This window comes from Colossoma macropomum, unplaced genomic scaffold, assembly GCF_904425465.1.
Source record: "Colossoma macropomum unplaced genomic scaffold, Colossoma_macropomum, whole genome shotgun sequence".
NCBI classification, from domain to species: Eukaryota; Metazoa; Chordata; class Actinopteri; order Characiformes; family Serrasalmidae; genus Colossoma; species Colossoma macropomum.
Genome location: NW_023494794.1, coordinates 11,705,459 through 11,717,917, shown reverse-complemented (window position 1 = coordinate 11,717,917; position 12,459 = coordinate 11,705,459). Strand labels below are relative to the sequence as shown.

Here is a 12,459-nt window from a genome sequence, read left to right as displayed (position 1 = left end):
TTCTCTTCACAGGTTTCATCTTGTAAGAAGTAAAAGAAAAAAGACATTTTAGACAGGTCCAGAATGATGACTGGAGCAGTAGATGATTGCTGAATGACTGAGAAAGCTGTACAACATTGAGAATGAGGTTGTAATAAAATGAACATCCAGAATGGCTCATATTTGAAGCATGATCAAATCCCAGGCAGCTAGGAAATTACAATTTGAAACAAAATTATGTAATTACCGTCCATAATTTATCATTTAGCACATTTTTAATAACATTTCCCCAAAAACCTTGTAATATTGAATTAAATATTTTGATATGTGATTCCAAACCTTTCCATACATTTGTGCACATTAGACAAGGTGTATGCCACTCATCTTGGAGTTAATTCAGCTGCTCACTTTCCCAGTGAAGTTGTTTAATAAAGAGTCCAAATCATAGAAAATCACATTTTCCTCACTTTTTTTCAAATAAAAGAGTTTGAAGTATTATGTAAACCTCTATTATTTTGATGTAATGTAAAGTGTTAAGTTTCAAAACATTGGTTCACCAGTCCATACAATTCATTTATGAAAACAGCTCGTTTTGAATTCATAGTTTTTGTATTTTCGTCACGAAAACCAACTCATTTACATATATCTGCCTATTCAGCCTACAGCAGTTTAGCTCCACCCATTCACACGGAGGTCACAGCAAGAAGTGTTTCAGCCCAAATTGCTTTTTGAGTGATGCACAATACAGTGCAGCCACTTAGAAAAAGCTCATTTAAACGTAAAAAAAATGGTCATGTAAAATTATTCATGACTGTTTTTGATACTTAAACCCACACAAATGTTATAAATGGAATACATGAATAATATAGGAAAAAAAGTTGACGCATTTTCTTTTTGTTAATTTAATTAAGTTCTCATTTTATTCATTTAATTTAGTTGTAGCGAGTTCCCTGCATGTTCTCCAAGCTTTTGCATAATTACCCGACAGTGCCTCCAACCCACATACACTAAGTCTGATGCATATGAAGTCTTTTCCAAAAGCTAGTATTTGGAACCAAATTGCAGCTGATGTGCAAACCTCTGTAATGCTGAGCAGTGCTTCAATGAGTGCACCCAACCTTGCCTGGAGAAAAATAATTCACTGGAGGAAGCAATTATCCTTTTTCCTACTTCAGACCTCCTCGGTACTATCATTATTTTCTGAATGCATTTTCAAGGGTGCCAGGTGCACATGGCATAAAGCTTACCATAAATGGAAGACTTCATTACTACTTTACTAGGTACTATCAGAGGCCCTGGAATACAATTCTGAATTAGAAGATCAGAACTGTGCAGGCTAATCTAACTAGGCTGCAGAGCTGTAGCCAACAAAGAAAGTGCCTCACATTGGAGGATCTAGAAGGATCTTACCAGGGGTGGCACAGGTCTGACGGTGAGTTTTGGCAGGGTTGATGTGACACCTAGTGTGTGTTACTTTTGCTATGTGTTTATGCCAGCAGTTATATGTCTTCACATAATTTTCATTTACAGGGCAACATCTTTTTAGATAGATCAGATCTACTTACTATAGATTCATGAATAAATATCAAAAACAACAGCAACCAAAAACAATAACTATGTACAACTTGGTAGATTTCACTGCAATGAATTTAGTCCTATTTCAAAGCATGTCTACTGTAATGAGGCAGAAATTACATGTTTAACCAAAACTATTTTATAGGCTAGCCAAAAGCTTTAAAGAGTCCATTTGCAATTGAAATTGTGAGTCATGAATTCAACTGCACAAGATTTTTCCATTCATGCCTTCAGAAGAATTTAACTGAAACACTGAACACTAACTTGAGACCAAATGCAGTTCTAATAAAGTTCTTGGTGCATTTTATTCATTCATTTAGACAGCTTGTGTTTGAATTTGTCAGCTACTTTAGAACTATATGTAGCATTGTTATGGAGCTGTTATGAGATTAAATCCAGTAAACTTGAGGTCTTTACACTTTTTGATCCAAGGGCCCAAATGATACCAGACTGATACTGATACCAAACTGGCAGAAAATTATTACCGCACTGATTTTAGCACAATAATAGTCACAATAGTGGAGAAATATTGGTCAAATATTGTGAGGGTGTTTTCTTAAATAACAAAAAGACAACAGTGTTTCATTCAAGTTGGTCAAACGTTGGTGCTTGATTACAAATATACAGCTAAACTTCCACCTGCTCCTCCTCCCTCCTCTTTCCATTTTTTATTCGCCATGATTCATGTCAAATCTGTTGTTTCATATGTTTTGATTGGCTGGAGGTAGGATTATTTATATTTTAGAACTGAGAGTGACATGCCATCTATCACAGCTATGCTCTCTGTAAATGATGGTGTTTATCAGACCTGCTCAAATAACTGCAGCATGTTCCAAGAGTTTTTACTGAATTGGGTTTTACTAAAACTTGAAAGTTTTACTGAAACTTTTAATATCTATCTACCTCCATTCAGCCTGCAACTGTTTTGTTTGATGTTAATTCTTTTACATTATTAAAAAATTTCTAAGATTTTTTAGTTTTCTTATTGTTTACTATCTTATTTGGTTCTTTTATTTACTTTGAATTTGTTTTCATTATATTTTATTTATATATTGTTGCTATTTATGCCTATTTTCTTATTTGAGCTGTTATTTTTATTTTCTTTATAAATCTCCTTGTCTTGTCTTGGTGATTTTGATTTGTTTTAGCTGACAAATGTTATTTTAGCTTTTTTTTCTATCCCTGTTTAACTTGCTCGTCTACTTTGTAAATGAGGTTTATCCTCAGTGTACTTCCAAGTAGAAGTACACGTTGATTGATTGATTGATTGATTGAATAAACTAGGTGTTCAGTGTACATAGAAATATGTTCTGTAGTGAAAAAGAAACTCTTAAACATATTGTTTTCTACAGACCCCTGCTGGTGACATCCTATTTAAATAAAAATAATGCATGGCCATGTCTTACTAACATGTGGGAACAAGATCCTAATGCGTGGCCACGACTTAGTAAGGCATGGGAATGAGATAATTAAGTTGTGGCCACGACTTAGTAAGGTGTGGGAACGAGATCGTGCCTTACTAAGTTGTGGCCATGCATTAGGACCTCATTCCCAGGCCTTAGTAAGTCATAGCCACGACTTAATTATTTTGTTTGCACACCTTACTAAGTCATGGCCACACATTATTTTTATTTAGACATGATGTCGCCAGCAGGGCTCTGTAGTTTTCACAGCCAGATGACTAGCTCCATAGTTGTGTGCTCTACAATTGAATGTGCAGGAGACACCACTGCTGAACAGTAAAAAAGAGCATCACTGATGCAGTTCATTTGAAAAAATAAAACTGATTCTGCTCTGATGCTGCCTTTGTGGTGTGCTCAAGCCCTTCAATGTTTCAATGTGAAATTTTAAAACTCTGACAAACCTTCACAACCCAAAACGTCTTTATTCTACATGCAGGCTCTACACATTATATATTAACTCTCAACGTTTCTGAATTTCTTTTGATTTATACAACAGGACAAAAAAACAAGAAATAATATGCTTGGCTTTAATTTGATGATAACTTGAAATCACAAATTTTATGTCTATTGTCAAAAGACTTGACGGTAATAGATTCCATGAGTATAGTTAAAGATTTTTGACATCGTAGCACAGCCATTTTATATGATGCGGCTCCGATGAGTGATAGGCTCACACAGGGGTACATTCTCCCTTATACGCCACCTTGACCTGCTGGTTGTTGATGCTGATAGAAGAAAAGTACAGAACAAGTTTCAGATTTAAATATTCTGTTATAAATGAGCAAATGAATAGAAATGGAAAATGATTTGCTCCTTGTGATTTTTCACACCCCCAGTCCTGGCATACTGAATACACATTTCATGTACTAGAAATATTAAGGGCTCCATTCACTCACTCACTGATTATGTTTTTCTAGTTTTTTTGTAACTTACGTGTTTTTCTGACAGAGAATACACTCAGTTGGGTATGTTTGGCCATTGTCACCACACACTGGCTCTAATTCACGGGTGCATATTGAATTTGCATACTGAGCACAGTTAGGCTACAAGAAATCAGATGAGAAAACCTTTAGTAATTCACAAAAAAACGTTAAATGTTCTTTGTTTACATTCATACAAATATCAATCACAATCAATCAAAATGATAAAAAATAAACAATTTTCATAATTTTCGTCAATGCAGTTGATCATTGTCATTACCTCATAAGCCTCATCCGCTGCTGTGAAAGCTGTAAAGAAGAGATACAAGTTAAGAGAAACAAACAAGGAAATGATCTGACCTTTTCCCGTTAAAATTCAAACTGTCAAACGCAACCTGTGTGCTCAGATTAGTCTCTAAAGGAATGTGGATGAGCAGGTATTTTATGTTTCTTTCTTTTATGTTGACTTTGCTAGACCCAACAATACATGTGAGATGACTTGATGTAATGAATCTGCATTTTATTTACTAATCCGACTGCTTAAAGTTGAAAGTTTGTACACAGTTAGATGTTCTCACAAACGATGATCTGTATTCACAAAGCTTCTCAGATAAGCAGTGCGGATCTAGGATCTGCCCCATTCAGTAAAGTGAAAATAACTTTTTAAAGCAGCACTCCTAAATCAGTACTCGTTCTCTAAGAAGCTTTGTGAACGTGGGCCAATGTTTGTGAGACATTTTCTTTTTGTATACATTCTCTGTGGATTTATTGCTTCAAACCTACATTAACATTTTAAGTAACTAACTAATTAAACATGTTTGAGAGTATTTGGTGAGCATGGAATGTACTCACAGAATAGATGAAAAATGGTAATCATAGGATGTATTTACAGAAGAACTAAGAAGTTTTTCTCATAACAGAAACAATGGCTTCCTACACATTCATCCGGATTTGCTTTAAAGAAGACGTGTGTATAGATCAAATATCAAATGCCTGTCATGCCAAAAGTGTTACATGGCAAACCTGTCTTACTGCTACCACCATTAATGTCCTGTTTCTTATAGATTTATTTATAAGCATAATCCAACACATATCCCAACACAGATTGGACAAAAAATGGTTCAGAATAAATTTATCTGCTATGACCTACATTAAGTTCAGCCTGCAACAGTAAGGTAAGCTGAAACACCACAAATGTTACCAATGTTATATCAATAGTCACTATACTGTGGCCTAAGTCTCTATCAAAGAGATTATCACTCACCAGACAAGCAAAGGAGAAGAGATACACAGAGCAGGACGGCCAGCTTCATGGTCACTGAGTGTGTTGAGTTTAGGAGACTCAGAAAATAAGCCTCACACGAGTTTGATCTCTGCATTTATGTCTCCAGAGAACACTCCTCCCTCTTTTGTCCTACCCAACATTGTTTGTGAGAACTTGCTCAGTGAGAAATGACGTTTCAGTTTTCTCAAAGGAACAACTCAGAATACCTGATGAAAAAGAAGTGTCTAAAAAGGACATGTTCACAAGTAAACACGTGACATAATGTGAATAATATGTGATCACGTTTGTGGTATCATGTGACTAATACGTGGTTTTGTTACATCATTATCAAATAAATGATTCTTGATGTGGGAAAATCACAAACGTGAATGTGAAATGAAGGGATGCTGTAGGGTGTGAAAAATAATGTGTGAAATGTCACAAATATTAGTTAAAGGATATAATGTTAGAGGAAGTCATGTTCTTCTATGATCAAAAGAAGACAATAAGAGAAAATCTTCAAACCTCACTTTATTATACAGGGAGATGCACTCGAAAGAGGCCCCGAATATTCTGTTGTAACTCCCGTTAGGATGAAGCAACCTGAACCAAAAAATTGCGCGACATACCTTGACATATGTGTAATCGATTGCATTACATGCAATGCTGGAAGTGATCTCCGTTTTCTGCCAGACACAGTTCGACACAACGCTCCATGTTCCTTAACATGTCGGCAAGTGTTAGAGAGGTTAAACGTCCTGACGGCTATCCGGCGTCTACCTCATCGCTCCAACACAGGGGCATCCTGGCTTGTTCGAAGCTCCATATACTGAGAAGCACACTGCACTGTTTCGTTCAGATTGCTTCATCCTAGCGAGAGTAATTATGGAATATTCGGGGCCTCTTTCGAGTGAATCTCCCTGTACAAGTTAACAGTAAAGACACACAATGTTGATGTAAAGTTAGAAGAATGAACAATGCACAGCCTCTGATCTTTTTGTTTTTACTGTGCACAAAGTGTTGTTCAAGAGCTGTAGGTTATAAAGTGAAAAGCACTGAAAGTAACTTTAAATTGGGTTCCATAACCAGATTTTGAAATAGTCTATGGACAAAATATATGTGGACTACAAATAGCTCTGTTTTGAAGATCTTATGTTTGATGATCTTATGTATGGAAGGTACCGACCGACACAGCCCCAGCCAAAAATGTGAAAAAGCCAAAGAAAGCAGAGGTAGATTATCTCCCTCCGACTACAAAGGGAAAGTTGGTGAATGACCTTTCAGTTGGTTTTAAAAAGTCAGTTAATTACATTAAAATGTTAAAATGGTGGACCACCGTTGAAGCGTTACTTAGATGTTGATAGGCAGTTGCTATGCTATCCAAAGTGGTTGCTAAAGTGTTGCTAGGTGGTTGCTATGCTATTAAACACACTGTTACCGTCAATCAACTAATATCTTAAATCAACCGCTATCTTAAATCCACTAGTACCTTAAATCCACTGGTATGTCAAATTCACTACCACCTTAAATTTACTACCATCTTTAATTTACTGATACCTTAAATTCACTGCCACTTAAAACTTACTGATACCCTAAATCCACTGCCACCTTACATCTCTTGCTACCTTAAATACATTGTCACCCAAAATCCAATGCCTCCGTAATTCCACTGCCAACTTAAATTTACTGTTGCCTTAAATCCACTGCCCCCTTAAATTCACTGCCACCTTAAATTTATTATTACCTTAAATCCACTGCCACCTTGCTGATAACTTAAATCCACTGGCACCTTAAATCCACTGCCACCTTAAATTTACTGATACCCTAAATCCACTGCCACCTTAAATCTTCTTCTTTGGACCACTTTTGGTAGTTACTAACCACTGTGTACCAGGAACACCCCACAAGACCTGCCAAGTTGGAGAAGCTCTGAGCCAGTTGTCTAGCTATTACAATTTGGCCCTTGTCAAAGTCACTCACATCCTTGTGTTTGCCCATTTTTCCTGCTTCCAAAACTTAACTTCAAGAAATGATCATTCACTTGCCTAATATATCCCACCCCACAACAGCTGCTATTGTAACATGATAATCAATGTTATTTACTTCATCTCTCAGTGGTCTTATGGTTGCAGCTGATCATTCATATGTATATGTACAAGAGTGTAGATGACTGGTTCTCCCAGCCTGGAAGTGGAAGTTCATGCTGAAGCTTGAGGGGTATGCACCATGACTTCTGCAGCTGATGCATGCCAAAGGAGGAGCCGCTGGTGCCAGGTTGTATCCTCTGCTGAACACTGTTAATTAGGCATATTTTTGTTTAACTTTTTTCACAAAAGTGCAAAAACTAACTTGCAGAAATAAGTCTTATTACTAAAACGCATCTTCTTACAGCCTCAGTGTGTTGAGAAAGAAGGGTTGTCTGTTGCCTAACTGAGTACCTTGGGGGACACCAAGAAGAGCTCGTCCAAGACTGCCAGGCATGTTATTAAATGATTGATCAACTTGAGGTATTCACAGGGATACACATAGGGCTGCCCTGATACCATTGTTTCATTTTTGATACTGATCACAGAACTGTGATTTAGCCAATCAGCCAATCAGATACCTAACCTTCAGGGTAAAACTGTACACTTTTCCTACCCTTTACAAAACTGTTTGTTTATTATAAAAAGGTTTAAAGCACATGCTTGGTATCTTGTTAGGTCTTACATTTTAAGAATTACATATGTGAACAGTAATTATGCTTGACATTAACTGTCAAGTGTGTGTGTATATTGGGGGTTGGGTTTGGGGGGTCAGAGTTTTTCTTTTCGGTGTATAGCACAGTCCACCTTTTTAAAAAGAAATGCCACCATGCTAGCCATGTAGAATCTTGTTACAAACTGCTCAGAATACCTATATTTTAGTCAGAATACCTACATTTTAGTCACAGAAAACATTTTGCATGGGTTGTTGACATTCATTGCCAATTTTCTGTTTATTTGTACATTGATTAATAATTAGTAACACTTGATGGGGAACATTTACCAGTTAATGTTTGATATTGATTTATTGATTTGATCTACATTACATTACATTAAGTGCATGAAAGATGCAGATGGGGGATACATTAATTATAAGAAATCTGAATGGTACACCCCTATATTCAGGAGGCCTAGTGTCAGATCTGTTATGCCTTCATTTTATGATGCTCACATTTTTGTTCTGAGGGGAGCGGTCTGTTCCAGCATGACAATTTTTTGATCTACAGCAAAGGGTTAGATTGATAAATGTTCTACTATGGGATACTGGGGTCAACCATTCAGGTTTTGCTTTCAATTTGTCACCTACTTGTATTGAAGTGCTGATTAATACAAAAAATGGTGCTAGCATTCAAATGAATGGCTTGATGAGGAAAATTGAATTATATTGAATATATCTTGTTTATGTGCTTAAATTTACAATTCATAAGCTTTTTGTTTCTTTTTAACATGGAGGATGAACGTGAAGGCCACAAGGACCAAACCATGAAGGTGCTGGAGATCCATAATCCTATGGCCGAGGGTGATCCAGGAGACATGTCTATTGTGACAGAGGGCATCCAGGTGCTGAACAGGTGTAGAAACAAAACCAAGGCACATATGCTGTTGATGGGGTTGATCTATCCCCTTAACATTGAGTATCCCAAGAAGCTCAAGCACACTTTTGAAGTTTTCCAGAAACTTTTTTTTTGGAGCTTGACAGAGCAATACTGCTCAAGAGGGTCCACAGCATCAAAAGTAAGCTAATGGAATGAACTGTTTGTACCTAAGTTCAGGCACAGACCACCTGTTTACATGTCTTATTCTTTTTTTCTGGATATGACTCATGTCATGTTTGAATGGGATCTGACGTTATGACTGATTTTGGGGTTGTTTACATATTTTAACCTTAGCGCTTGGTCAGGAACATTCCCATTAAACCAGATGTGACTTCTGTACTGACTGTGCTTAAGCAGTGTTTGATTCTCTTCACTTCAAAACAAGTTTAGAAATGTGCCTCATTGTCTATATTGAATCGTGTGTCTCTGCTCCCTAAATTAGACACAGCATAAGCACTTTACAAATTACAAACAAGCGCACAGAGTTAAAAATATACATATGATTAGATGTGATACCACTGTATGTTTATTTTACTTTTAACTATTTTTTCTTTATTTATTAATTTTATTTCAGCAATCTTAGATACTCCAGACAGTCAATATCATCTTCTGTGTCTGATTTTTGTTTTATGTAAAGCTAAACTTCCCTGAATAAGTAATGGTTAATTAGTCATATAGATTGATTAATAATAAATATGAAGTAGATGAAGAATTGCCTGCTGACAATCATGTTAATGTTACTCACTTTTTGTATGTATGGGGTGAAATCTACCCAAACAAACTGAGTGCAGATTGTTACCTCACATTTATTGAATAGATTATTTAGCTCATTTTTTGTAGTGCATTGTATATAATGCAGCTCTGATGAGTGATAGGCTCACACAGGGCCACATTTTCCCTTATACGCCACCATGACATACTGGTTGTTGACGCTGCAAAGAAGAAAAATTCAGAACAAGTTTCAGATTTTAATATTCTGTTATAAATGAGCAAATGCACAGAAATTGAACCAATATATTTAAAATGATTTGCTCCTTGCGATTTTTCACACTCCCTGTCCTGGCATACTAAACACACATTTCATGTACTAGACATTATGTTCTGAAAAGGCATCCATTCACTCACTCACTGATTATGTTTTTCTAGCTGTGTTGTAACTTACGTGCTTTCCATGCAGAGAACACACTCATTTGGGTATGTGTTGCCATCGTCACCACACACTGGATCAATGTAACGGAGGCATACCGAGTTTGCATACTGAGCACAGTTAGGCTACAAGAAATCAGATGAGGGAACATTTTAATAATTCATTTAAAAAAATACATTTTCTCTGTTTACATTCACACAACATCATGTTAATATTACTAATGAAAAAATATTTTTTTTTTATCATTTTCATTAATGCGGTTGATCATTTTCATTACCTTATAAGCCTCATCCGCTGCTGTGAAAGCTGTAAAGAGGAAATACAATTTAAGAGAACTTTTACACGTCGAAATTCAACCTGTCAAACATAACCTGTGTGCTCAGATTAGTCTCTAAAGAACATGGTTGAGCAGATAACTTTATTTCATTTATGTTCACTTTGCTAGACCCACCAATGCATGTGAGATAACTTGATACAATGAATCTGCATTTTATTAACTGACATGACTAAGTCTTGTTTAAAATTCAAAGTTTCATTTATACACAGGTATATGTTCTCACAAACAATGACTTAGCTTAACTTCTCAGATAAGGAGTGTTGATCTAGGATCTGTTCCACTCAGCAAAGCCAAAGTAAATAACTTTTTAAATCAGCACTTGCACTCTAAGAAGCCTTGTGAATATGAGCCATAAGACATGAGAGTGGGGCACAACCTAACACATTTTGTGAAATAATTTGAAAAAAAATGTTTAATTTGTAATAATCATGTTTATATACAAGCAACATATACATCTCTGCTACAAATGAATATTGCAACTTTGTTTCTAGCATCTACTAATTCCACTGAAAATGACTGGAAGCGCACTGTTACAATTTACCCATGGGTGGGGTTAATTGTAACAGACAGAGGGTTTGTTGTAACACTTGCTAGAAAACTGATGAATTAGTGCAAACCAAGTTAATTAAATATAATTCTATGTTATAAGAAACAAATATATTTTCCAACCATACTGCATTATATATTATCTATCTACGAGGAAAACTTGAGACATTAGACTGTGTGTCAAACAATGACACATTTTTTGTCCAGTGTAGGACAGCGAAAAAAAAAAAACATCACATATCAGTGAAATATGGAACATTGTTTCTTAATAACTACAGCTTTACCAGCTATTATTGTCAGTTTCATTCATATACTTATTTAAACCAAAATACTAACATCTGAAAGATTCTAATAAAGTAGAAGGCAATCTCTGTTTTCAGATGCAGTTTTTGGAGGCTGAACTTCAACCTAGCTAGCACTTGCTGCAAGCTTGTCATATGCTTTAGGACTGTGCTAGGTTTTAGACAACAATATGGTGATTAAAGTAATATAAGGCTGGATTTGTGATTTACACAAACAGCTCAGTAACCAAAAAATTATTTACATGCCCTAAAAGCACTCTTTGGCACAGATTTCTTCAAAACGCTGATGAATCACTCTGAATTTTCACACGAGAATGTGGCTAGGAAATGTGTTAATGTGGCCAGAAGCAAACGCTTGACCTTGTATTACAACATTAAAAGTCCATGTTAAAATGTGCCCCACGTTAGTCCCCCCACGCTCCCCTACATTCTCTGTGGGTTTATTGCTTCAAACCTACATTAACATTTCAAGTAACTAACTAAATATATTTACACGTATTAAAAATTGTAATCATGTGATGCATTTATAGAACTATGAAGTTTTTCTCATAACAGAAACAATGGCCTCCTGAACGTTCATCCATATTTATTTTAGAGAAGATGTGTGTATACTCCAAGTCTCAAATGCCTGTCATGCCAAAAGTGTTGTATACATAATATACATAATACCTCCTGCACGTATCCCAACACAATAAGTTTAAACAGTAAGACAAAAAACGGTGAATGGTTCAGAATAAACAGATCTGCTATAACCTATATTAAGTTCAGCCTGAGCTGAAACATCACAAATCTCACCAATGTTATATCAATATTCACCTTACTGTGGCATAATTCTCTATCAAAGAGATTATCACTCACCAGACCAGCAAAGGAGAAGAGATACACAGAGCAGGACGGCCAGCTTCATGGTCACTGAGTGTGTTGAGTTTGGGAGACTCAGAAGATAAGCCTCACTTGAGTTTGATCTCTGTATTTATGTCTCCAGAGAACATTCCTCCTTCTTTTTTTTTACTCAACATTGTTTGAACTTGCTCAGTGAGAAATGACGTATCATTCGCCTTCATTTTTTTCAAATATTTGGAAGACATGAAAGGAACCACATAGAATTAATTACTGTTTGCCAATAGTGCTTCACCACTAAATTAAACACATTAAAAATGATCCCTCACAAGGTCACATGCGTTTCACATGTGAAGTGTCTAAAAAGGACAGTTCAAGAGTAAATATGCGACATAATGCGAATAATATGTGATCACGTTTGTGATATCATGTGACAAACACGTGGTAATATGTTAAAGATTGAAATT

At 36.0% G+C, this 12,459-nt stretch overlaps 2 protein-coding genes across 2 annotated transcripts; both read right to left on the bottom strand.

Moving 5' to 3' along the window:
* Positions 1-3,419: 3,419 nt before the first annotated feature.
* Positions 3,420-5,347, bottom strand: LOC118815029 (trypsin inhibitor ClTI-1-like). Its single transcript, XM_036580961.1, has 4 exons — positions 5,202-5,347; positions 4,218-4,246; positions 3,951-4,060; positions 3,420-3,742 (listed from the first exon to the last, which is right to left on the bottom strand). Exons 1-4 carry the CDS (start codon positions 5,314-5,316, stop codon positions 3,688-3,690), a joined length of 309 nt encoding a protein of 102 aa, XP_036436854.1. The 5' UTR covers positions 5,317-5,347; the 3' UTR covers positions 3,420-3,687.
* A 4,259-nt stretch (positions 5,348-9,606) lies between these two features.
* Positions 9,607-12,112, bottom strand: LOC118815028 (turripeptide Ici9.1-like). Its single transcript, XM_036580960.1, has 4 exons — positions 12,011-12,112; positions 10,245-10,273; positions 9,983-10,092; positions 9,607-9,752 (listed from the first exon to the last, which is right to left on the bottom strand). The coding sequence occupies exons 1-4, from the start codon at positions 12,057-12,059 to the stop codon at positions 9,698-9,700; spliced, it is 243 nt and encodes an 80-aa protein (XP_036436853.1). The 5' UTR covers positions 12,060-12,112; the 3' UTR covers positions 9,607-9,697.
* Between the last annotated feature and the right edge of the window lie 347 nt (positions 12,113-12,459).

Coding starts and splice junctions, on each gene's coding strand:
- LOC118815029 (XM_036580961.1), bottom strand. CDS start 5,316: ATGCAGAGATCAAACTCGTGTGAGGCTTATTTTCTGAGTCTCCTAAAC. Junction 4,247..5,201: donor TCTTCTCCTTTGCTTGTCTG/GTGAGTGATAAT, acceptor TCTTCTTTACAG/CTTTCACAGCAGCGGATGAG. Junction 3,743..3,950: donor ATTCTCTGTCAGAAAAACAC/GTAAGTTACAAA, acceptor TTCTTCTATCAG/CATCAACAACCAGCAGGTCA.
- LOC118815028 (XM_036580960.1), bottom strand. CDS start 12,059: ATGAAGCTGGCCGTCCTGCTCTGTGTATCTCTTCTCCTTTGCTGGTCT. Junction 10,093..10,244: donor CAGCGGATGAGGCTTATAAG/GTAATGAAAATG, acceptor GATTTCTTGTAG/CCTAACTGTGCTCAGTATGC. Junction 9,753..9,982: donor GTTCTCTGCATGGAAAGCAC/GTAAGTTACAAC, acceptor TCTTCTTTGCAG/CGTCAACAACCAGTATGTCA.